Consider the following 24,847-nt stretch of genomic DNA (forward strand, 5'->3'; position numbering starts at 1 on the left):
GAAAGCTCAAAGTCCAATGAGTAATTTCATAAATGCAAACTGTCTATGTAAACAATGTTGAATATAGGACATTTTTGTTCTCTGTTGCCACATAAGAACTTGCTCCAAAATGTAGCGATTTAAAATAAGAACTACTTCATTACGTTTACTTCTGTACTATGAAGGAGAGTTGGCTTGCTCTCACGGCACCAACAGCATTCTCTTAGTGGCGTTCATGTGACAAGCAGCCTTGGCTGGAGAGCCCGAGATGGCTTCATTTACATGTTGGCAGCCTTAGTGACACTCATCTGAATGCCAGTCCCAGGTGGCACTTTGGCAGCTCCTCTGCGGCTTCTCTGCATGGCTGTCTCTGGGTAGTTACACTAACAGAGCAGAGCCAAACTCCCAGAAGAAATTCCCCAAGGGACTCTCACAGAAGCAGCATGGCTTCTTATCAAACCTCAGAATCCCAGAACTCCACTCCTAGAGCATGCTGTGGCCAAACAAAACTCAGAGCGATCCCAGTTCAAAGAGAGATGAATTTGTGTCCATCTAACTCAGAAAGCCCCCTCCCAATAGAATTTATCATACTGTCTTACTTCTCTATATAGTAGGAGTAAAAATTAAAAGAAAAGTCTGATTCGCAAGTAAGAGAAAATGCCATTACATCTCAACAAGCCCAGATGATAGTGATAACTTCACAAACCATGGCATCAAAACATCTGTGTTAAGCCTTCCAAACCATAATAAAATAAAGAATGACTATAATAAGGAAAAAAAATAGAAACTCCAAAGAAGACTCAAGTAGGGTAGCTAAGGTTAGTAATATATAAAATAAAAGCATAGACAGGATTTAAAGAATTAAACACTACAGAAAGAAAATGAATCAAAAGTTAGAAACTTAGGTACTGAAAGTAATCTAAAATTAAACATAAAGAGGAAAAAGGCTCAAAAAAACATAAAAGGGCCTACAAGATGGCACAGTGGCTAAAAGCACTTGCCACCAAGCCTCACTACCTGAGTTCTATCCCTGGGACCCCCATGAGGAAAGAGAGAAGCAATTTCTACAGGTTGTCTTATGACTTCCACATGCATGCTGTAGCATGTGTGCACATGTATATATACACACATATATAAATAAAAATAAATGTGATTAAAAGAATTTTTCTTTCTTTTTTTCTTTTATTTTATAATTAATTTAATTTTACATATCAGCCACGGATTTCCCTGTCCTCCCTCCTCCCACCCCCCAGCCTCCCCTCGCCAACCCACCCCCCATTCCCACCTCCTCCAAGGCAAAGTCTCCCATGGGGATTCAGCTCAGCCTGTCTAGATTCTAGCATGATGGGGGAAGGGCTCCTGAGCTCTCACCTCTAAGGAACTATGGACCACTGATAGCATCTAGGGAGAAAGATTCCATTTTTTTCTAAAGGTTTGGCTCCTAGTAGGTGGACCATACTCCAAAGGAAGGCCTCTCATTCATGAGTATGTGGGTAGCACAAGTTGGACTCTTCGGGTTACTTTTTCAAAGTACATGAAGTTAGGGTGTTATGTGGGATGCTAGAGAGATGAAGATGGATCTGGGAGGAGCTGGAGAAGTAGAGGGTGTATATGATCAAACATATTGTTTGAAATCCTCAAAGAATTAATAAAAATATTGTATCTTTAAAAAATTTAAAGACGCATCGATGATCTGGGTAATATCTATCTAGTGACCTAACTTACATATAACTAGATCTTTTTGTTTGTTGGTTTGATTGGTTTTGAGACAGGGTTTTTCTCTGTAGCCCCAGCTGTCCTGAAAGTCACTCTGCAGACCAGGCTGGCCTCGAACTCACAGAGATCTGCCTGCCTCTGCTCCCTGAGCGCTGGGATTAAAGGCATGCACCACCACCCAGCTCCACATAACTAACCCTAAGAAGGTGAGAAAGAAACAAAATAAAGGAAAAAGCTTAGAGTGATCACAAACCAAAATTTTCCAAATCTGGTGATTCTAAATTCACAAACTCTATAAAATCTAAAAAAGAATAAATGAAAAGAAGACTATAATGGGGTATATGCAATTGAGTTGCTATAAATCAGTATAAAGTGGTTGTAATAGTAGCCAGGAAAAACTGTATGCTTCCATTGTCTACCAAGAGTAAAAACATATGTTGTCAAAAAGCCACGTGAACTAAAAGGTAATAGTATTTAAAGCATTAGAAGTAAATAAGTCTGCCTTTCTAGACCGTTAAATGCCCAGTGAAGATATCTTTCCATATGGAAGCTGAAGAGAAACTCCTTTAAATGAGCAAAGACTTAGCAAAGTCATTGCCAGTAGACTGTGTTTAAAAGGAAAAAAGCGAAAGGGAGGAAGGAAGGGAGAGGGGAGAGAATCAAACCACATTAAAGGAAGTTCTTCTGCCAGAAAGAAAACAGAAACTTAAATTTGCATGCATGACTTAAAGAGTAATAAGAAATGTGGGTAAGATGAAGATGTGGTTTGAGGTTAATGCCAAACAATTGAAACGCAAGAACAGTGATGAAAGTTAATTTATGCAGACCTGTTAACACTAATGAAAGTTAATTTATGCAGACCTGTTAACACTTGAAATGCAAATTAAGAATAAGAACTTTCTTCTTTGTCATTTTAAAATAAAATTATTTTTATTCCAAGTAACAACAGTGGCAACAACCAACAACACATACACACGTACACTCTACTACTCACTTCCTCAACCGCTTGCCTCTGGGTAACACATATAGATGATAAATACATGCATGTTCTCTTGAATATCTTGCTCACTGTGCTGATGAATGTGAAAGATCCTTGAGCCAAGCCTCTTCTCCCTAGATATAATTCAAATGCAATGCTCTTAAATTTTAACAAGAGGTGGTAAACTTTCAAACTGCCAAGACTATGTGAGTAGGTGGGGGGGGGGGACAGAGACAAGACTGTGCCAAAGCCAAGACTGCCATTTTTTAGAAGAAAACAGAGTGTCAGCTGTAGCTATGAACAGTGTTGTTATTATTGTTATGAAGATCCAATCCAGGGTCTTATGGGGGCTAGACAAAGGCTCTGCGACTAAACTCCATCTTCAGCCCTTGATTTTCTTTGGAGAAAGGAAGTTATTTAGTGCAGGCTAGCCCATGTAGATGAGACTAACGAACTTACTACGCTCTTGCCTCTGCTCTCGAAGACTGAGATTACAAGCATGTGCCAGGATGTCCAGAATCGCCATTTTAGATAAGATCCCTTACATTATCATTACTGATCATCGACAGGGTTTTGTACAGTTGAATTCACTTTCATGTCTACTTTGCCATCTCAGAATATCTAACTGAGGAGGGGAGACACTATCACAACTCTTCATTTAATTTCAGTTTAGAGAGTCCTGGCCTCTAACTCATGACCATGCCCCCTTTACCACCATTTCTGGACCCTTCATACCCTTCCAATAAACAGAAGCCTTCAGATCTTACCTGAAAACAGTTCTTGGAGATTTATCCTTTTATTGCATTTTTTTATGTTTTTTTCATATTTTGGTCATGTTTTCCCCTCCTCCAATTGCTCTAGGATCCTACCCACCTTCCTACCTAACCTGACTTTATGTTCTTTTTCTTTCTTTCTCTTAAAACACACACACACACACACACACACACACACACACACACACACACACACACACTGGGCGGTGGTGGTGAATGTCTTTAATCCCTGTTCTCAAGAAGCAGAGGCAGGCAGATCTCCGAGTTGAAGGCCAACCTGGTCTACAGACCAAGTCCAGGACAGCCAGGGCTACACAGAGAAACTGTCTCAAAAACCAACAAACAAAAAACCATAAAGAAGAAACAAAAATAAACAACAGAGAAACACAAAAATAAAAATCAAAGCAAACAAGCAAAAGACCAATAAGACACACAAAAAAAGACAAGACAAAGCAAAATGCAACAAAAAGGCCACAGAAATAGCATTAAGTTTGTTTGGGGCTTAGTGACTGCCCTGATGTGTGGTTGGTGCACTCAGTGACACTCTGTTAGAGAAAATGGATTTTCCCTTTGTCATTGGGCATCAACTACACATAGCTTCTTGGAATTCCATGTCCACTTCTCCTTTTCAGTGCTGAGACCCCGGCTGGCTTGGACCTGTGCAGGTTTTGTGTGTGTTGCCACAGTCTCTGTAAGTTCATATTCGAGTCAGCCCTGTTGTATCTGAAAGATTCTGCTTTCTTGGCGTCATCTGTCACCTTTGTCTTTTACAATCTATTGGTAAAATTATTAAGGCCACTCCACGTAGTTAAAAGGAGATTTATTTAATGGCGTAACTTACAAATTAAGGGATAGGTAGGTCACGGGGTCTGGAGAAGGTGTATCACAGTCCAGCAGTGTTCTCTGGAGCTCTGCTTGGTCCACCTCCACCATCCAGGGTCCTGGAACGGAGAGAGTGTCCGTGGATCCAGATCTCGGGTCCCCAGGTGCCTCCCTTGGCCCTGCCTTGTAGGCGTGACAGTTGCTGAAGTCTCAATGGGGGTTGGAACTTCCAGATCAAAGCTGGAATGGCTACCCACTACAACAATCCTTCTGCCTCCTCTTTCACATAGATCCCTGAGCCCCAAGGGGAGAGTTTGATGAAGACATTGCATTTATGACTAAGTGCTTCAAAGTCCCTTACTCTCTACACAGTGTTCAGTTGTAGGTTTCTGCGTTAATTCCCATCCACTGCTAGAAGAAGATCCTCTGATATAGATTGAACGAGGCACAGATCTATGAGTATTAACAGTGTGGTTAGGAGTCCTTTTATTGCTATATTCTTTTATCAGAAGAATAATATTAAGTTTCCCCCTAGGCCCATGACCAGTCTAGTCTCAGGTGCTTGGGCACTTTAACAGTGTCAGGAATGGGTTCTGTCTCATGGAGTGGGACTTAAACACGTTTTTTTTAAAGCAGTTGGTTACTGCCATAACATTTGAACCACTGTTGCATCAGTGTCTTGCGGGCATGTCACTTTTGGAGGTTGCAGAGTTTGGAGCTGAGTGATATTGGCAATTATCTTTCTCCTCCAGTGGTATGCAGAATATGACCTAGTACCATGGATGGTAATCAGTAGGAGTGGAGCTTCTACCTAAACACCAGCATAACTTCTTCCTTGGAGAAGATTTATACCACATAGATCTGTACTCCTGTTCAAACCAGGGACACAATGATAACTATAAAGTTATGAAAACTGTACTAGTAAATATAATACACATTTCCTTCTTAAATTTTATAGTTTTGTAATATTTAGTTGATAAGTGTTCCAGAAGACCCCATTCCTAGTTTAAAAAGGACCTGAACCAAGGAGCATGATACTAAAGAAACAGAAATGGACAGATGCAGGATTTCAGAGTACAATTGGTGGGGAGAATGTAGATGTAATTATAAACTGTTTTATTAAATAAGAAACACAGAGCCAAATGCAGAGTTAAAAGCCCAGAGACCAGAGAGCAGTAGCCAAAAGCTGAGACCACCTTCTTACCACCCGCTGTTGCTGTCATCCTTCCCCTGAGAAAGAGACCTACTTCCTGTGTGTCTGTCTTTTTATTGACTTTCTGTTCTGCTTTCTCATTGGTTGTAAACCCAACCACATAACCTCCTCATTACTGCCTGTCTATACAGACCTCCAGGTCTCTATGGTTGGTACTGAGACTAAAGGTGTGTGTCTCCATGCTGGCTGTATCCTTGAACACACAGAGATGTGCCTGTCATGTGTTCAGGATTAAGGGCGTGTGCTACCACTGCCAGACTTCTGTTAAATGGCTTGCTATTAGCTCTGACCCCCAGACAACTTTATTTATTAACATACAAATAAAATCACATTTCAGCACAAATAAAAATAGGAGAATATATAGTCCTGTAGGAGAAGTATAGTCCTGTATGGTAGCAAGACCATTTGAATCTCCACCAACTTGGATTAGAAATATGGACATGTTTATGGATTAGGACAAAAGTGATTTCTTCTAGCTGGAATATACCTGGATTATCATTAGGTTATGCCTTAGAGTTAGATATATCCCTAGAGCCAGAGTGGGATGCTTTGAATGAGAATGGCCCCCATAGGCTCATATATTTGTGTGTTGATTCCCACTTGGTGAACTATTTAGGAAGGATTTGGAGGTGTGGCCTTATTGGAGGAGGTGTGTCATGGGGGCTGGGAGGTGGGGGGAGGCTCTGAGCTTTCAAAAGCCCAAGCCAGGCCATCTCTCTTTCCCTCTCTGCCACCTTCTTGTAAATGAGATGTAAGCTCTCAGCTAGTGTTCCAGCACCATGTCTACTTGCTTGCTGTCATGCTTCCTGTGGTGGTGGACCAAAACTGTAAGCCAGCCCCCAATTAAATGCTTTCTTTTATAAGTTGCCTTGGTCATGGTGTCTCTTCACAACAATAGAAAAGTGGCTAAGACACAGAGACTAGTTGTAAAGCTCCACAAAGCACCCTAATGGATTCTGTCTATATGTTCTGGGAAGCTACGCAGGAGAATCTAGCTAGTGTCACTCAAGGTCAACCAGGTGGGTTATGAGTCAAGGTGGTGGCAGGTGTGTGAGGCTGAATCTGTAAACCCTGAAGCACATGCTTTAACATTTCCATCTCTTAATGTAAATAACTAAGAAAAACATTTTAATAAAAAAGTCACACTTAATAGTGAAATAAATTTTTGATATTTTCAGCTACCTGGAGACATAACCCACGAGTTGTGAAAGAATAGTTCTTCCCCTGATGGCCCTGACCTCGAAGTTTTCACAAGTCAAATCTATTGAACTATTGCTTGGTTTTCTAAGGGTCAAACCAATCCCAAATGGAAACTCTGTCTGTCCCAAAATCATGTCTCACAGGCACACTTGAATTCCTAGTGGTCTATAGCTCCATTTAAGTTACAATGTTTTACTTTACACCGTAGCTATCTCCTGCAGTTTTTATATTATTGGCAAATAGTTCAACCATAGCATGGAAATCCTACTCTCCTACCAGTATTTAGAAAAAAAGTTTAGCAAAATACAGATTTGAAATTCGTTCTTATTTAAAAGTAATCTATATGCAAATCATCCCAGGTGTTTGCATGCATGATCTAACTTGGTCCGCAGTCCTGATCTGAAACCCCATGACTGGTACACAGCTTGCCACAGGATACTGAAATTGCACATTAAAACATATTCACCATGAAGAATTTCATCTCACAAAATAAACCCCAGGCAAATGATAAATGTCACATTGAGATTGCACTAACATTGTCTAGTCCAACTTCATAATATCTATATGAATTATTTGTACCAATTCCCTCTCTCTCTATTGCCAATACTTTCTGTGTTCATATAGACTAATTTAATACTGGTTGACAGATTGGCACAGCCCTGAATACACAGAAAGGCCTTGGGATGCAGACCTTGTTATTAAACAAATAAATCTGATATAGAATCACAGAATATTCTTAGCTTCTTTGCCAAGAGATAAAGATATGCCATGTGAATAAGAAGTGAGAAATTTATTGTGACTAGACTGCATAGGCTTAGCCATTCCGAAGAACATCCTTAGACTCAGTTGTGTGCATTCACTTGTACTTCACATTCCTTATCATTGCAATGGGTGACACAGAGCACTGGTCAACTTAAATTCCTGTGGTTGATATATTGTGCACCCCAATAAACTTATCTGGGGGTCAGAGAACAGAATAGCCACTATATTAAACATAGAGGTTAGGCAGTGGTGGTACACGCCTTTAATCCTAGCATTCCAGAGGCAGAGATACATTCCGATCTCTGTGAGTTCAAGGCCACACTGGAAACAACCAGGCATGGTGACTCACGCCTTTAATCCCAGGAAATGATGGCAGGAAGCAGAAAGGTATACAAGGTGTGAAAACCAGGAACTAGTGGCTTTTTAAGTTTTTAGGCTTTTAGCAGCAGTTCAGCTGAGATCCATTTGGATGAGGACTCAGAGGCTTCCAGTTTGAGGAAACAGGATGGGCTGAGAAGCTGGCGAGGTGAAGTTAACTGTGGCTTGTTCTGCTTCTCTGATCTTTCAGCGTTCACCCCAATATCTGGCTTCTGAGTGTTTTTATTAATAAGACCTTTTAAGATTCGTGCTACAAATCCCCCACAGGTGCATACACGCACACACACACACACACACACACACACACACACACACACACATTATGTATTTGAAATTGTAGAAATTGTTATATGGCCCATGAGCACTGCAGTTCAATTCCTAGAACCCACATTTAAAAAAAAAGGGGGGGGGGAGTCTGTGATAGCATGTATCTACAATCCCAGCTATTGGGAGGTGGAGAAAGGTGGGTCTCTGGCACTCACTGGCCATCTAGCCTAGCCTCCTGGCCAATTCCAGAGCAGTGAGAGACCCTATGGTTGTCTTCTAACACACACACACACACACACACACACACACACACACACACACACAAGGCTGTTCATTTGTAAAGCACATTTACTTCTAACCAAGTCAGTGGAGCAACAGCGAATTCAAGCAGAGGTTTGCTTGTGAGGCCCCCTTCGCTGCCTAGCAACTCACAGGAAGATTATTAGAGATCACACCTGATTCAAAATCAGATCATCGTCCACTACCAGGCACTATGTGAGCTGCTATTTCGTGTTAGGAGATACCTTCCCTTACCCCACCATAACCACTGAACTTGCCTCTCCAAGAGTCCTCCTTGGAGTCCTGTACTTCATCTATGGCTTCCATATTTTTTGCATGTTTGTGAATTTGTATGCTTTTCCCCTGTTAATCCTTCTCCTGCCAATTTATCTCATGGTTGAGAACTTCTGCACCTTCAGAGAGAACACACAAACTTCATAGCTTCTCTATGAAAGAATCATTAAATATGACTATTTTCTATGAAATACTATAAAAACTTGTGTTTAAGACAAGTATCTTAGTTACTATTCCACTGTTGTGATAAGACACCATGTCCAAGGCAATTCATAAAAGAAAGCTTGATTTTGGGCTTAGCGTTCGAGAGGGTTAGTGTCCATGGCCAGCAGAGTGGCAGCAGGTACACAGGCGCTGTGGGAGAGCAGTAGCCGGGAGTTCACATCTTGAGACACAACTACCAGTCAGATAGAGAGTCACCTAGGAATGGGAGAAATCTTTTAAAACCTCAAAGCCTTCCCCCAGTGGCACACCTCCCTCATCATGTCTACACTTCCTTGCACCAACTGGGGACCAATTATTCCAGCATATGGACTATGTGGCCATTATCATTCAAACCCCTACAACAAGAAATTCAAATCTTTTTCTCCCTCCCAATGTATAACTTTCATGCAGATGTCTTATGCTCCCCCGCCTCCTCACCCCTGTAAAAACCTTGTAGATGTAACCAACCGTCTTATTAATTAAATAAGAAACACAGAATGTTTGTCACCCTTAGGAATTATGACCCAGGACTTACAGGTTCAGATGGTTCTGAATTGGTGTTCCCAAGAAGGCAGGGTTGATGGGAAATTAAAGGGCAATTGGACTATCAGGAGAAGCAGACAAACTGAACATCTGTAAGACAAGAGACCCAAAATCTCTTTATATACATTTTGAGCCTTTGGCTACAATATATTTGTAATTCTGGTCACTTCAAATATTTGTGACTGAGAGCTGTGACCAAAGTTCAAACTGTAAGTGTTACTGTTGCAGTGGATCAAAAGCCTTGCCTCCGGGAGTTCCAACTGTTCCAGCTGCCTCCAGCACACCAAGTCAAGAACAGTAATGGAGAAAAGAGATTTAGTCAACATGATTACATTGGGAAAAGGAGACTCTAAAGGGGTTCGGTGACCCTCCAACCCAATTTGAGGTACTAACGTGAGCCTCATGAAGAGCTGATGGACTGGGAGGGGGGAACGGTGTGCATAAGTACGTATTCTCGATCAGGTATGGTCTAGCTCATTGTTTCCTTTTGGGTCTGCAAGATGGGTTGAAGAATCCTTATTCTTGGAGGGTCTCCGTCTGGTTCCCATAAAGTGATTAGTTCAAGAGTGCAGCCTCACCGTGACAGATAAGTACCCTCCTTCGTGAGGGCAACTTGTTTTGTGAAGTTAGCAGTGGCTCCAGTCATTTTCAACTCTTGTCATGAAGATGCTTACCCGTCAGAGGGTGACTCCAAAGAGAAGGTACCAGAGACAACAACAAAGCCAGAGATGGACAGCGTGACCATTAGACCAGTGGCTAGTTTGGTCCTTCACAGGCAGCAACTAGGATGGTGCAGCTGATGCGGAACGGACTCCTGACTCCATTTGGAAACCTTTTATAGAGTTGTTTTCATAGTAGTTTTGATTCACATAAGAAGGCCCTAAGGAAACAATTGACTCTGTTCCGTGCTCAGTGGCCATCCATTGTTAAGTATATCATAGAAAACTACGTTTAAATTGCGTCACCGGCTTATATTCCTTCACACTTATCATTTCTATGTCTTACTGCCAACTTAACTATGCAATTATGAAATTCACCGAGGATATGAAATTGGAGCTGTGAAGTTTTTCCCAGTGAGTTTACACATGATGCTAATGCTGAATCATCGATAGTAAACACTCGCACTATGAGCAGCAAGTAAGTGTCCTGAGAGTTGTTTTAATTCTATTTTAGAAAAAACTATTTCTATTTTTGCTGATCTTTTCTGTTAAATTTATTCTGAATCATCAGAGGCAAATGAAAAGCAGTAATTCTTCAGCACCTGCGTATTTCCATCAAAAACAAATGGCTTGCTGTTGGCTATTTATATAATACAGAAACATCCAGAAGTTTTGCTAACATTTTTGGTGTAAAGTACATATGTACTTCTTTCTCCACAAATACTCAAAATATATTCTGAAATTAAGATAAAATATTTTGGGTAATCAGTAATCATTCTTGGAGTTTTGTTGTTTGATTTTTTTTTTTAATTTTGTTTTGTTTTATCCTATCCCTAAAGCTGTAATCAGGGTGTCTGAAAATTCTTTGAATAAAAAGTTAGCTGTTGGGAATGTAGGCAATGGAGAGATTGTCCAGCCACTGAGCTCCAGCTGTGAACTGAGACACACAATGTAGCCGCAAAACTTCCCTGGGGATACTGCTGAGGCTTGGAGGAACAATTGGGTGTCACCAAGGAATCCTCGTGTTTTAGTGATGTGTGCTCCTTTGCTGACTTGTCGACTAAAAAAAAACCACAGCTCTCATTTCAGAAAGAATGAGAGAGAGTTTATTCTGGAGCCATTATGAGCAACCGTGGCCCAGGAACGCAGATTTATCTAAATTCCTAAATTCCATGTTCCAACGTGGCAGCAGTTTCATGAAGATTTTATAGTTTTAAAGAACAAAGAAAGTCATAAATCAAGGCAAGTTTAAAATCCATTGGTGGGTACCAGAGAGGCAGGTACAATGAGATGGGGAAGCTATTTTACAGGCCCAAGACGCTATCTGGTGTCATTCTTAGCTCTTGCATTGGTGAAAGCTAGTGCTCTGCTAAGTAAATAGCTCCTAAGAGGTTTGTATTTACTGTCACGAGGCATTAGTTCACATACAGGGTGGAGCAAGGAATTAGCCTCTGAACCTGCAAAATTCCAATCTCTCCGCAGTATTGAAACTCCAAATTGGTCCACCAGTCTCTGCAGACACAGAAACTCCTTCCAGGAGGTTTTTGTTCACAGACAGACACAGGTTCTTTTCAGGAATTTTCACGCACACTCTCACACTGTGAATGTGCCGTTTCACAGATATAGATGGGCAGGTTAACCTCTCCATGATGTCACAATGTGTATGTTCATGAACTAGATCTATTTTGTTGGCCATAACTCAGCGATTAGCGGTGCTTTTGCTGGATAATGTGGCCACTGGAGATCAGTGGGCTTTTATTCCAATCTAAATTACTAATGTTAACTCTCAGATCACACATTCCACTTCCCACAACGACGTTAAGGCTGAAGAAATGGCTACAAATGGGTTACAGAGTTTTCATGGTCCACAGAAGTCCCGTGAACTGCAGAGCAGGCTGAGAGCTGCTGAAGGCAGAGTTACCAGTGCAGTTCCTGGTCAAGAAGACCTTTGGAGGGTCACTTTGAAAGCGGGCAAAACAGACTGCCCTCAAGCTGGAGCCAGGGGATGGAGGCGACAATCCATCATTGTGGTGACTGTCCTGGATAAGGCTCACAAGTGACCAGGTGACAAGTCACTGTCCCCTATGACTCAGTCTTAGGGTGCGCTCCTTTTATGGTCATAAGTGAGAAATTATGTCTGGTGTGTTCAGTAAATTCATGGCCCTGGCTTTTCTGATATGCTCACATGTTCCCAGTGTGCTGCCACGTGTGCATGGGCATGGGGGTAATTTTTTTACTTGTGTGAATGAGTTAGCACCTTGTGCCTTGTGGTACAATCTGGACAGGTGGTGAGCATTTATTTGCACAATCAGGATGTACAGTCACCCTACCTCTGCATTTGCACTCAAAGTGGAGCCAGGGCAAGGCACACAGCCCAAAGCCACTATCCCACAATATGGAACTTAGGACAGAACAGCAACTTAGAACAGGACACAGCTTGGTCTCCAGGCTTGTCTTATGAAGACAAAAATCAGAATATGAGATATGAATGTAGACATTGTATCTTCATTATTTCATTAATTAGGTGCCATAGTTTCACCTATCTTTTTTATCTTTAGCTGAAGAAATTCAAATGTCTGGATAAGCATTGGGAAGTGATCCTTTCAAAGTGTTTGTTGGAGTTCATCAAACTTTTCAAATTAGGAAAGAAAGCGAGTGTATGCAAATATGAGGTGAATTTTAGAGAGGCAACAAGACTATTTATACTAAAAGTAAAAATAAATGAATTAAAAGTTGCAGAGGTGCTTTTGTATTTCATCTATACATTACTGTGAATATGCACAGCAAAAAAACTTGTAAATTAGATTGTTATTGAATTTGAATTTATGTGATCGTTTTTCATTCTGACACTTCATTTAATGTTATTGAAATCAGTCTGTTTTATGATTATCACTGCATTAAATTCACTCAACAAATAGGCTATTTATTTTCATCTTCATCTAAGATGACTGGCACCACTTTCTTTACTCTCCTAGAAGATTTATTGAACCTACTGTATTGTTACTAAGACAGCCGCTCAAAAGTATATAATTTGTATTGGTCTGTATATACATGTGTATGAGTAAAAGAGACAGACAGATAAGCAGACAGAAATAGATAGAAGCAGACAGACGCAGAAGAAAGAATAACTTGTTCAGATTTAAGTGTATATAAGGTTTTGTGCTTGAGAAAAGGAATATGTTAAGAAACAGGTATTATGGGGCTGGAGAGATAGATCAGTAGTTAATAAGAGCATTGGCTGCTCTTGCAAAGGACCCAGGTTCACACCCACATGGTGGCTCATAACCATCTGTAAGTCTAGTTCCATGGGATCCATGACCCCCTCCTGGCCTCCACAGGTGCATGCACATGGTGCACATAAACTCACAGTCACATACACATAATATTCTCTCTCTCTCTCTCTCTCTCTCTCTCTCTCTCTCTCTCTCCCGGAAAGTATATAAATACAATTGAAAAATATTAAATTTTATTTATATGCTATTTCTGTTCCTCATCAAACTGCTAAAAGCCATTTCAACTTTATTTTAACTTCCATTTAATTTGGCATATATTATCTATTTTTAAAATTATTATTATTATTATTATTATTATTATTATTATTTTGAACAGTTCTCAATATGTACCCCATCTGGGCTGAAATCCACAATTGTCCTGCCCCATCTTCCTGGATACTAGAATTATAAATGTACACCCCCCCCAAACCTGACCTATTTCTCTCCTTTGGATAAGGCTAAGTGCCCTAATTTTTAGTCAGTGAAAGTTGCAGTTTAGGTCCATATATCTTGCCAGCAATGTGAAATCTTATGAAAGGAGGCTCTCAGAATGTTTGCTGTAGGGCAGCTCTGTAAGACCACCTACGGACTTGAGCAGCTCAACCTCTTTTCGTAATACCCAACAGGTGTGCATGTTATCCTTTGTTTTCCTTCTGCATGGCCCAATTTTTACACAGTGATTTTAATAGAACAAGTTGTTCTCATGTCTTTTTAGCTCCAGAATCCTGGATCAGCATCAATAAGCTTTTAATCATCCCAGTTAAGGCGATATAACTTCAAATGAAGGCAATTTATGGGATCTGAATTTCTTTCCTTTTTTATTCCTTTAATAATAAAGTTGCATTATTGTAATGACAAATTAAAACACCACACAGCTAGATTAAGGTGCCACTCAAACCACTCAAACACTGAATTTCTTCCTCTCCCTCCACCCCATCACCCTTTTTTTTTTTTTTATGAAACAGGGTTTCTTTGTGTCACCCTGGCCATTCTGGAACTCACTCTATAGACCATGCTGGCCTTGAACTCAGAGATTCATCTGCCTCTGCCTCCCGAGTGCTGGGATTAAAGGCGTGTGATTTCTTAATATTAAAGCAACATTGAACTTCATAGTCAAATGCTCAGAGGTTGAGAAGAGGTTAAAAAATGTACCTCTTTCATTCACCTACCCTCGATTTCACTAAAGTTCCTAAGTCCTTTCACACTCTAAGCTGGCCTACTGGCATTTTGATCAAGCATGTTCCAGATATTTTTCAAGTACCGCTAACAGAAGCAGTCCAAAGAAAGCACAGATGGAAGAAAGGAAGAAAAGAAAGAAAGGGAGGAAGAGGAAACAAAGATCATAGAGAAACAACCTGGCAATCTAGGAAGAAAGATGCACTATATTAGTCTATTATCTATATGTAAGTTAGTAAGTGACTAATGTGTGATTTCCAGTGTTCAAGGGCAAAACTAAACATGGGCAGAGATGATTAATGGGACACATCATTGTCTTTTGCAAAGTGGATTGGGACACTGGGAACACCTTTTCCATACAAGATTCTATTCAAGTAATCACTATGTAAAGAAAAAAAATTTTAAAAAAATGCAACACCTACATGAAGAATCATACTGGAATATTTGAAGATGCTTTCTTCCTGATGAGGAGTCCCAGAAAGGAAAGTTGGGGAATGCTATACCTTCAATTTGCAGGTCCAACAAAGATGACTTATGGTTCTGGGAAAGCATTAGCTTGTCATCAGTTATTGTCATACTACAGTAGACTTGACATTCTAATGAGCAGACCGTAGGGACACAAATGCAGTGTAACGTTGGACAAAGTTTATTACTCCACTGCCAATCCATAGATGACGCTTGAGGATTCATTTTCTGCATCAGTCTCACATTCTCAGTTCTTATTTTACTGGAGGAGAAATCACAATGTTTTTGTCGGTTTTGTTTGTGTTGTAAATGTCACCACACTTCTGAGAAAGGTATTCTTTGTAATTAGGTGAGTTATTAGAAAAGACAAATGGTGGGAACTCTAACCATGTGGCTGTCTTTTCCTTAGGAAGCTCATTGAGACTCACCTGAAGACCATCCCCAGTCTTGCATTTTCCAATCTGCCCAATATTTCCAGGATGTAAGTAATTATTTTAATATACAGAGAACTGTGCAGTTGTAACATACTACCTTCTAAATGTGCTCTGTCAAAAAAAAAAGCAGTTTCTATTGTACTTGCATAAGTCAATGACATCTGCATTTTTTAATGTATTTGAAATTTTTATTTAGATGATACTTATCGGCTTAGTTACATCTCCACTTTTTGATCCTTTTAAGTCTAATGCAAATTTAAATTCGTGTGGTCATGTCAAATTCACCATTTTTGTGTATTTTAGTATCTCCTCAGATATGACAAAAACCTTAGCTGAGAATCCCCAGACATTTATGTGTCTCTCTTTTATCCATTCACCCTAGATTTTTGTTAATTCATTTCCACCACTAATAAAATGTAAACATGTACAATTTGTCACAAATGCAGCCAATCATTTCAGATTTCTCTCACTTAAGAATGAATTAAAAACAGTTCTAAGCCTTAAAAACAGAGATATGGTATGCAAACAGATGAGAAAAGGAACTCGCACATTAGACTGATAATCACTGTCTGTGTGTAGATTTATACCCATTAGTGATTAACTCTGAGTCACCAATAATCCATTGGTGTCCCATTAAGGAAAGAAATAAAAGCACTTCCTCCTTAAAATCATTTAACCAAGGGCAAGTTCAAATTTGAATTTCCTACTTCATGCTCCCTGTGTCTGCTCGCTTCTGTCTATCTGCTGCTTGAGTCTGAATCCCTGCCTGGTTAGAGGCTGTATGAATCAGTCCCTGTGTCTTTGTCTTCCATCTGTGTACATCTGTGTGTTCTGTTGTGTGGTGTATATCTATCTGTCTGTGTCTCTGTGTGTCCCTCTCCACTGTGCTCTGTATTTGTTGGACAGGATAGAAATCATTAATGGGGAAGAAATGGAACTCTTTACAGAAATCTTGGATAGAGTTTTACAAGGATCAAATCACCAACTCCAACTGATCCCAGCTGACCCAGACAACAAACAGTTCTAAAAAAAAAAATTGTTAATCAACCGATATCCGTAAACGGATGCTTTTACCTTTTAGGGTAGGTTTTAGGAAGTTGCTTTCAACTTTGGTATTTGCTGCTTTCAGCAAATAATGCACATGTGCTATTCTCGGTTGGGACATAGAAGAGTACATAACTTAAGATTATTACTATGAATTGACTTGGGTTGCAAAAGTTGACTACATAGGAAATCCAAGGCAAGGTCAAGTTGGCTATGACACTGTTCTCTTAAAAGCAGGTGAAACAGGCTGAAGACACAGGACAGTAGTGGTCTTAAATCTCAAGTGATCTCAAGTTGTATTATCACCTTTGACTGTGATATCCAGCAAAAATTCCAGTGTCTTAGAATGTAAGAGATATTTTTGAGATTTTGCATTGCCACAGTCTGCACATGAAATGAGTGAGGTATTTGTACCATTTAGTGGCAGTTCAGGTTAACTCAAGCATAGCCAATAATACCAGGAGCGACCTGGACAATTCCTAGCTCAATTTATTCCACTTATGGCTATGTGTTGAACATCTTTTGCATCATTTCAATGATTTCTTAGCCAGAATCAACTCTGACATTTGACTGCTTGCCAAAACTGCAGAGGAGAATGCTACTGGCCTCTGAGGGTGGAGGTAAAGGATGTGGGAGACATCCTCCCCTGTCCTGGATGGTCACACAGTAAAGAGCCATTGAGTACAAATTATCAATGGCACTGAGGCCAAGAGACCATTCTAATTGAACATGTGTGCAGTTGCTAATCGGCCTCCCTTTTTTGTATTCTTGCTTCAAATAAAACAAGGCTGGATGGATAGCTCAGGTGTTAAGAGTATTCACTGTTCTTACAGAGCACCCAGGTTCAGTTCCCAGTACCCACATGGCAGTTTACAATGTCTATACAGTTCTATGGTATTGGATGATCTCTGCAGACAAAAGGCACATACATACATGTATGTAAACATCATATACATAAGACGAAAATAATTATTTAAAAATATTTGCTTAAAAGTAAAACAATGTGATAACCCTTCCTTAACCCTCTTCTTTTCTCACCCTGACTACTGTTCCTCAGTTTCTTTTTCCTGGAGTCTTATTTTGTTTTATTTTTGACATGGCTAGTTCTTCCATATGCATTGCTTTCTAATTTTTCTATTCTCTACTCTTGTTCAGTCAATACTTCCTTTTTTTTGGCTTTGCTGTCACCTACTATAGCTATTCATAAATAATTATCGCAGGTCTTGACTCCCTCCTACAGTTCAAGCCTGCAATTAGAACATCACTCCAAATATCACCACCTCTGATGTCCCACAAGTAGTTCAAATTCAGTCTCTCCAAACTAAACAGGCTGCCTTTCTCCATTTCTTCTCCTTTTAATCAGAGTCATTCAGTCTCTTGTGAGTGGCAAGCCTCAAATTCCCCTCTAGTTTTTTCATTTGCCCTCTTGTTCCTTAAACAACTATGTATTTGGTATCTCCACTTTGGTACCCAATAGCTTGTCTATTCTCTTATTCACATCTTCACCACATATTTATGGAGCCCTGCTCTTTCCTCATGCTTTACAGAATGCCCCGAAAACAACAGTAGACAATATTCACAGAGTCTTCCATTTCATCTCCATTAAAGTGATAAGTACCATGATGGGGCCAGATACTGAAAACTGTAGGAACTCACACATGAGACATGTTCCCAAGTAGGAGGAAGAAGAAGGGGCTGAGGAAAGCTCAGAAGAACAGCATCTCACCTGTGATCCATGCCAGCTAGCCAAAAGCAGGGGGAAGATCATTATGAACTAGGGGAAAGTCTGAACCTTCTGAAGAATTAAAATAAGTTCATTGGGGCTGGAATTTCAGCCACGGGGGAGACCAAATAAATAAATTGAAAAATAGAAACACAGTAAACACACACACACACACACACACACACACACACACACACACACACACACACACATACACACACACACCAAAAATGGTCAAGAACAGGATCTTTTCTTCCTGTTGTATGAAGGAATACAAGTCTTCTATAGAACTAAGCCACTGGATGATTTTAAGCAGGCAAGTAAAATGCTCAAATGTTTACTTTCCAAAGCTCTTGGCTGTGCTGTGGGCATGGGTTAGAATTCGAGTCAAGGTGCAAACAGAAAGCTAGTGAAGAGACTGGTGGAGTACCCTAGTGAAAGCGGAAAGAAAATTGAGTAACAGTGATCAATTAGGATTAAAAAAGATACAGACATCTGAAAAATAAATGAGGGAGAGTTTAAAAGTGATTGACTTAAGGATTGTATTTGATTTCTGTGTGGGAGAGCTGTGTGCTTAATGAGCATATCCATTAGTATAGAAAAGAAAAATATTGCCCATTTGCAGTGGAGGGTAAACGGTAAGTTAGGAATTCTGTTTGGGGCATGTGTCATTGGAGGTGTGTGTATATTCTGCAGACATATGACATATATATATATTTTTTTTAACTCAGTCAACAAGTATTTATTCCACTTCGGCTATGTGCACTTACTGCTCTAAAATTATATTCAACTGGGAGGAAACAGATAATGATCCAAAACATAATAAAGTAAATTATATGCTTATTCAGATAGAAAGAATGCATACAAGAAGGGGAAAATGCAAGGTATAATAAGGAATATTGGATGTTCTGGGTATGTGCAGGTGCAGGGGAGTGATGTGAATAGAGACTGAGATTTTTGGAAGTCATAAAAAGTCTCAAGCCAGGCGGTGGTGGCACACACTTTTAATCCCAGCACTCAGGAGGCAGAGACAGGTGGGTCTCTATGAGTTAGAGGCCAGCCTGGTCTACAGAGCAAGTTCCAGGACAGCCAGGACTACACAGAGAAACCCCGTCTCTAAAAACAGGCTCAAGCACAAGAGGAAAGCTGTAGGATGGGAGAGGCTAAAAGGAGAAACAAGAACAACCTCAAGAGCTTCTGGTCCTTGAACAGATGGAGGAGGATCACAGCCAAACAGAATTAGGTGATGTAAGACAACAGTCCCTTCTTCCACGGTCACAGAAAAGTTATTGGTGGGTAATTCAAGGAATTTCTATCTCCGGTTTCAACCTTTTCTAGAAATTTGTCTGCTAAGATGGGTGATGAACAGCCAGAATTTGAAATATTCTATAATAAAGAATAGGCAGTAGGAGGAGGGGTGACTAAGAAATAGATGACACTCGTGAAGATTTGAAAGTCTCAGTGAGGCATCCCCCAGGGAGCCAGCACTGGATTTACCAGTCTGAGATTTCCTGTACCTTCAGAGCACTTAATACTTGCTGCGTTAATCCCACTTGATTGTCTGCATCTCCCAGCTCTGTGAGTTCCTTGAAGCTAAGGAACAAGTCTGTTTTATTAATACCCAGAAAGATATCTGACATAAAGTAAATGTTATATATATATATATATATATATATATATATATATATATATATATATATATATATACTGTGTATACACACAGTAATAATAGTTAAAGCTGTAGTGTACCTCAGGGGAGGCAAGTGGAGATCACCAAGATGACCCTAGGTTTGCCCGGTAAATTAAAGATCTCCAGCAGTTATTCCAGCAAATGTTTCAATAGGAGAAAAGTACCCTAGTTTGTATAATAGGTTGTATAGTCATCATAGTAATTGAGTAACATTGACATGCGATGAAGAGATGATGTCTTGTTTTTTAAAAAATAAAAATGGGATGAAACCGTCGTTGCTTCAATCCCAGTGAATAAATGATTCCTATATTTAAGCTATAACAAGCCCTGAGTTAGAGAAACCAGAACTTCTGTTCAGTGTGGTAAGCAGAATGAGCATCCTCTGAAAATTCAGTGGGAAATGTGGGGCAAAGGCTGTAAGCCAAGCATAGGGAAGTGAGTTGCCAGTCTTCAGAATGAATCTTGCTCCACTTGCACCCATGAAAAATTCTCTATGGTCCCTAAACAGTAAATTCATCCTGTGAAAAGTGTTCTGAGATAATGTTTGGATCAAAACAATTTATGTATTGCTGCTTAGCCACAAAGGACAAAGGGTTGGGAAACCTGATAAATCAAAGGTTGTTTGTTTATAGAATAAATAATTCCAAACAATCAGCACAGGGCCACCAGACTAGTGACAGACAACAATTACTGCCCCTCTTATGAAGAATGTCACTTAGTTACAATTACCAAAAAAGCTTTTCAAAAACTGTAAGGGCTTGGCCCAGCCCTCATAACCCTGAATCGATAATCCTGGGATGGTCTTGAACATCAGTGTGTCCAGTTTGTTCAATTCTATGTTCAGGACTGAGACTCTCTGTTGTGGCTATGTTAATCATTTATTTTTCCCAAATGTCATAGAAGTGCCTCTCAGTAGATAATGATCATTGAATCATCTAAAACAACATAGCTTACATACAGATTCACAACTGCTCATGTAAATGAGTATCTCTCTTTTTCCCTCTTTAAGTACCTAAATAGTTCATTTGCATAATATTTTGCTTAATAATTTCAAGACAAATCCTGACTTTGCAGTTTCATTCAAAATCAAAAAGATAGTTCTTAAGAGAGAATGTAGTCTATGTGCACTAATGCATTAGTGATGAACTCTGATTACCAATAATGCATTATGTCACATTAGGGGAAGAAATAAAAATCTCTTCCACATGGAGCCATTTAACCAAAGGGAGTCTAGACTTGAGTTCTCTACTTCATGTTCTCTGTGTCTTACGTCCTCTGTCTGTCTGTTGTATGAGTCTTAATCTGTGCCTGCCTGAGCCCTGTCTGACTGTCGGTGAATCTGCCCCATGTCTCTATCTGTCTCTGTCTCTGTCTTGGTGTGTGTGTATGTGTGTTGTATGTCTGTCCCTCACAAAAGGTTTCACTCTATCTTTATTGAACAGCCAGAAAGCATCATATGGGGAGGAATGGGCAACTTTACATGAATCTTTAAGTTTTTACTAGGTACTATCACTGGCTCCAGCCGATCCCAACTGACCCAAATAACAAACACTGTTTATCAACCAATATCCATAAATGGATGCTTTCAACCTTTATGGTAGATTTTAGAAAATTGCTTTCAACTTCTGTATTTGCTGCTTTCAACAAATAATATACATGCATTGTTACGGGACAAGGACAAGGAAAAGCACATAATTTTTGTTGTTGTTTTGGGTTTTTTTTTTTTTTTTAAGACAGGGTTTCTCTGTTAACAGCTCTAGCTTTCCTAGAATTCGCTTTGTAGGCCAGTCTGGCCTTGAACTCACAGGGATCTGCCTGCCTCTGCCTCCTGATTGCTGGGATTAAAGACATGTGCCACCACACTCTGCTAAAAAGCACATAATTTAAGGTTACAGCTATACATTAGCTTAGGTTGTAAAAGTTGATTGCATGGGAAATCCAAGGCAAGGAAGGCTGGTTGTCACATTGTTCTCTTAAAAGCAGGCCAAACAGACTGAGCACACAGGAGGCTAGCAGTCTTTAGTCTTAATTGACTTTGAGGTGTATTGTTAACTTTGGCTGTGAGGTCGAGCACAAGTTCCAGTCTCTTAGAATATAAGAGATATTTTCAGAATACTGTACCATCACCATAGTCAACACCCTCTGGAATGCCCCACTAGCAAAATGTCATTTCACTCTTTAATTCTTTGGAAATTTCATTTCTATGCCCATGCTTTTAAGCCCTTTATTTAAAATGCTTCTTATGCACTTCAATGTTCTTTTCTGATGTTTTCTGGTTTTGCTATTTTGAGTAACACATCTACTCATCTATTTATTTATGTATTCACTGAGCATATATTTACTGAGCCTGCTTAATGCTAAGAACTATAAAGGCACTCATAATTCAATGGTCAAAAGCAGACACAAACCTCCACATTAGATAACTTACAGTCTAATAACATGACATAAAGCAAACGCTACTCAAAGATGCACTGTGATTATCTACGAAAGAGATATTCATAGTGCTGTGAAGGTGTACTATGGTAATTTTAGCCTCTTTGGGAAGCTGGTAGTGAGTTTCTGAAGAAAGTGACATTTGAGGCCTGCAGAAGTATGGAACATAAAGTATTGGGAAATTTTAGACATACTTGGATCTGGGGGGAAAAAAGTAGCTAGAGTCTACACACGTGATTTGTGCATGGCCTAAGCTTTAGAAAGCCCCTAACAAAGAATTTATTTTAAAAAAAGGTATGTTTGCAAGACAGATGTGCTGGCACATATTTATAAATCCCAGTACTCTGGAGGTTGAAATAGATGGATATCTGGGGATAGCTGGCCAGCCAGCCTAGTTTACTTAAGTGCCTCACACCAGTGAGAGACCTTGTCTGTAAAAGCAATGTGGATGGCATCCTGAGTTATAACAGTCAAAGTTTCCTCTATCCTACACACACACACACACACACACACACACAAATACACTTGTTCATCTGCATACACATGAACACATGCATATATGTACATAAAAAATAGTGTGCTTATATCATAGACACTCACACATCAGTGCTTATTGTCACACTTCTCACACTAATGAAGTTATGGAACCAACATGGGTGTCCATCAATAGGAGTGATAAGAAAATGTGGTTTATAGACACAACGGAATTTGTTTCAGCCATAAAGAACAGAAGGTTATGACAGCTGAAGACCATCATGTTAAGTGAATTAAGCCAGTCTCAGAAAGACACATACTGCAAGTGTTCTCTCACTTGTGGGTCCTAGACTTTATAGATACATAAAGTCACATATATGCAGATAACATGGAAATAGAAGGAATGCCGTCCAGGGGAACAAAGAGGTCTAATGGGAAAGGGGTGGAGCAAGAAAAGGTAGAGAGCAGTGTAATACAGGGGGATGTACTAAAAGCACATCACATGCTTGCATTATAATGTCCTGTGTAAACCAATATGATAAAATGAAATAGAATGTTTGAAGTTCATTGCTAACTTTCTACTTTGTCTTATTATTTTAAATGTTCAGCTATTTATCTATAGACGCAACTCTGCAGCGGCTGGAACCACATTCTTTCTACAATTTGAGTAAAATGACTCACATGTAAGTACAAGGAAAAGTACAGAATAGAGCCAAACCATAACCGCTATTAAAAATATCCTTTTGCATTTGTTTATTTTATTTTTTGTGGTGTCGGGTGTGCTGAGATATGCATTCATAGGTCAGAAGACAACTTGCAGAAGTCCATTCCTTCCTTTCACCACGTGGGTTTGGGAGACAGAACTCAGGTCATCAGACTCAGTAGCAAGTACCCTTACAGGCTGAATCATCTCACCAAACCCAAAAGAAAGTTCTTGAGAATTTGGCAGTGTTAGACTCAAAGTAAAATTACTGCTAAAGGGAATGATTAGAGAAAAGAAAGATGGCCCCATCTAGCCATATATTCTGTAGAGAAGAAGATGAACATCAGCAGAGGGGGTAAATATGTGGGTAAATATAAATAGATTCTGACTGCATAAAACAAAACCAGTGGAATTTAAAATACGGGCAACCCACGCTCTGCACAGTAGTCTGGCATCCTAAAACTATGCAGACTGGAACTGGGTAAAGGAACTCAACTACCAATGAGAAAAGTTTGAGTACTTTGTGACATTTAAAATTTTTGTCAAAACATTAAAATTTGTCTTACTATTGCAAACATAGAATGAAAGAAAAGATAGTAAATCTAATATTGTTTGAATGCACGATTTTAAGCATCAAAAATATTTAGAATTACAGAATTTAATTGGGTTATAAAAGTTTATTATGAAGTTTAAACTGTGCTTGCCCATTTTTGACTTTGTTATACTATTTTTTATGTACATATGTGCATGTATTCATGTGTATGTAGGTGCATGTGTGTGCAGATGAACATTTGTGTATTTGTGTGTGTGTGTGTGTGTGTGTGTGTGTGTGTGTGTGTGTGTGTAGGATAGAGGAAATTTTGATTGTCATAACTCAGGATGTCATCCACATTGTTTTTTTGACAAAGTCTCTCATTGGTGTGGGGCACCCAAATAGAATAGGCCAGCTGGCCAGCCATCCCCAGATATCCATCTATTACATCTAGGAATTACAAGAAAGTATCTTTCTAATGTCTTGGCAAATTCTAGGTCTGTATGCTAACATTCAATCTTCTTTCTTCGGTGTAATAAACTATCTCCAAGAATTTCTTTAGTGTGTGTGTGTGTGTGTGTGTGTGTGTGTGTGTGTGTGTGTGTGTGTGTTTAGGAGATTGGGAGGTTTTTGATGGTTGTTATGGTTTAGTTTGGTTTGGTTTAGGATTTTGAGACTCATTCTGTAGCCTAAGCCAGCCTCAAATTTGAAACAATCCTCCTGCCTTGCTCTCCTAAATGTTGAGATGATAGGCGTAAAACACCACGTCTTGCCTTGAGGTAAAGCAGGAGCGTGGTGGAGTTGAAATAGGGTTTCACTACGCAGTTCAGGCT

General features: G+C 39.7%; 1 protein-coding gene across 1 annotated transcript in view; it reads left to right on the forward strand.

Annotated features, from left to right (window-relative positions):
• Positions 1–24,847, forward strand: part of Tshr (thyroid stimulating hormone receptor) — a 121,304-nt gene that overhangs the window by 48,666 nt on the left and 47,791 nt on the right. Inside the window, exons 2-3 of the mRNA XM_059279757.1 lie at positions 15,391–15,462; positions 23,388–23,462. Of these exons, the coding sequence (XP_059135740.1) occupies positions 15,391–15,462; positions 23,388–23,462 (147 nt within the window). The remainder of the gene's footprint in view (positions 1–15,390; positions 15,463–23,387; positions 23,463–24,847) is intronic.

This window comes from Peromyscus eremicus, chromosome 14 (assembly GCF_949786415.1).
Source record: "Peromyscus eremicus chromosome 14, PerEre_H2_v1, whole genome shotgun sequence".
NCBI lineage: Eukaryota > Metazoa > Chordata > Mammalia > Rodentia > Cricetidae > Peromyscus > Peromyscus eremicus.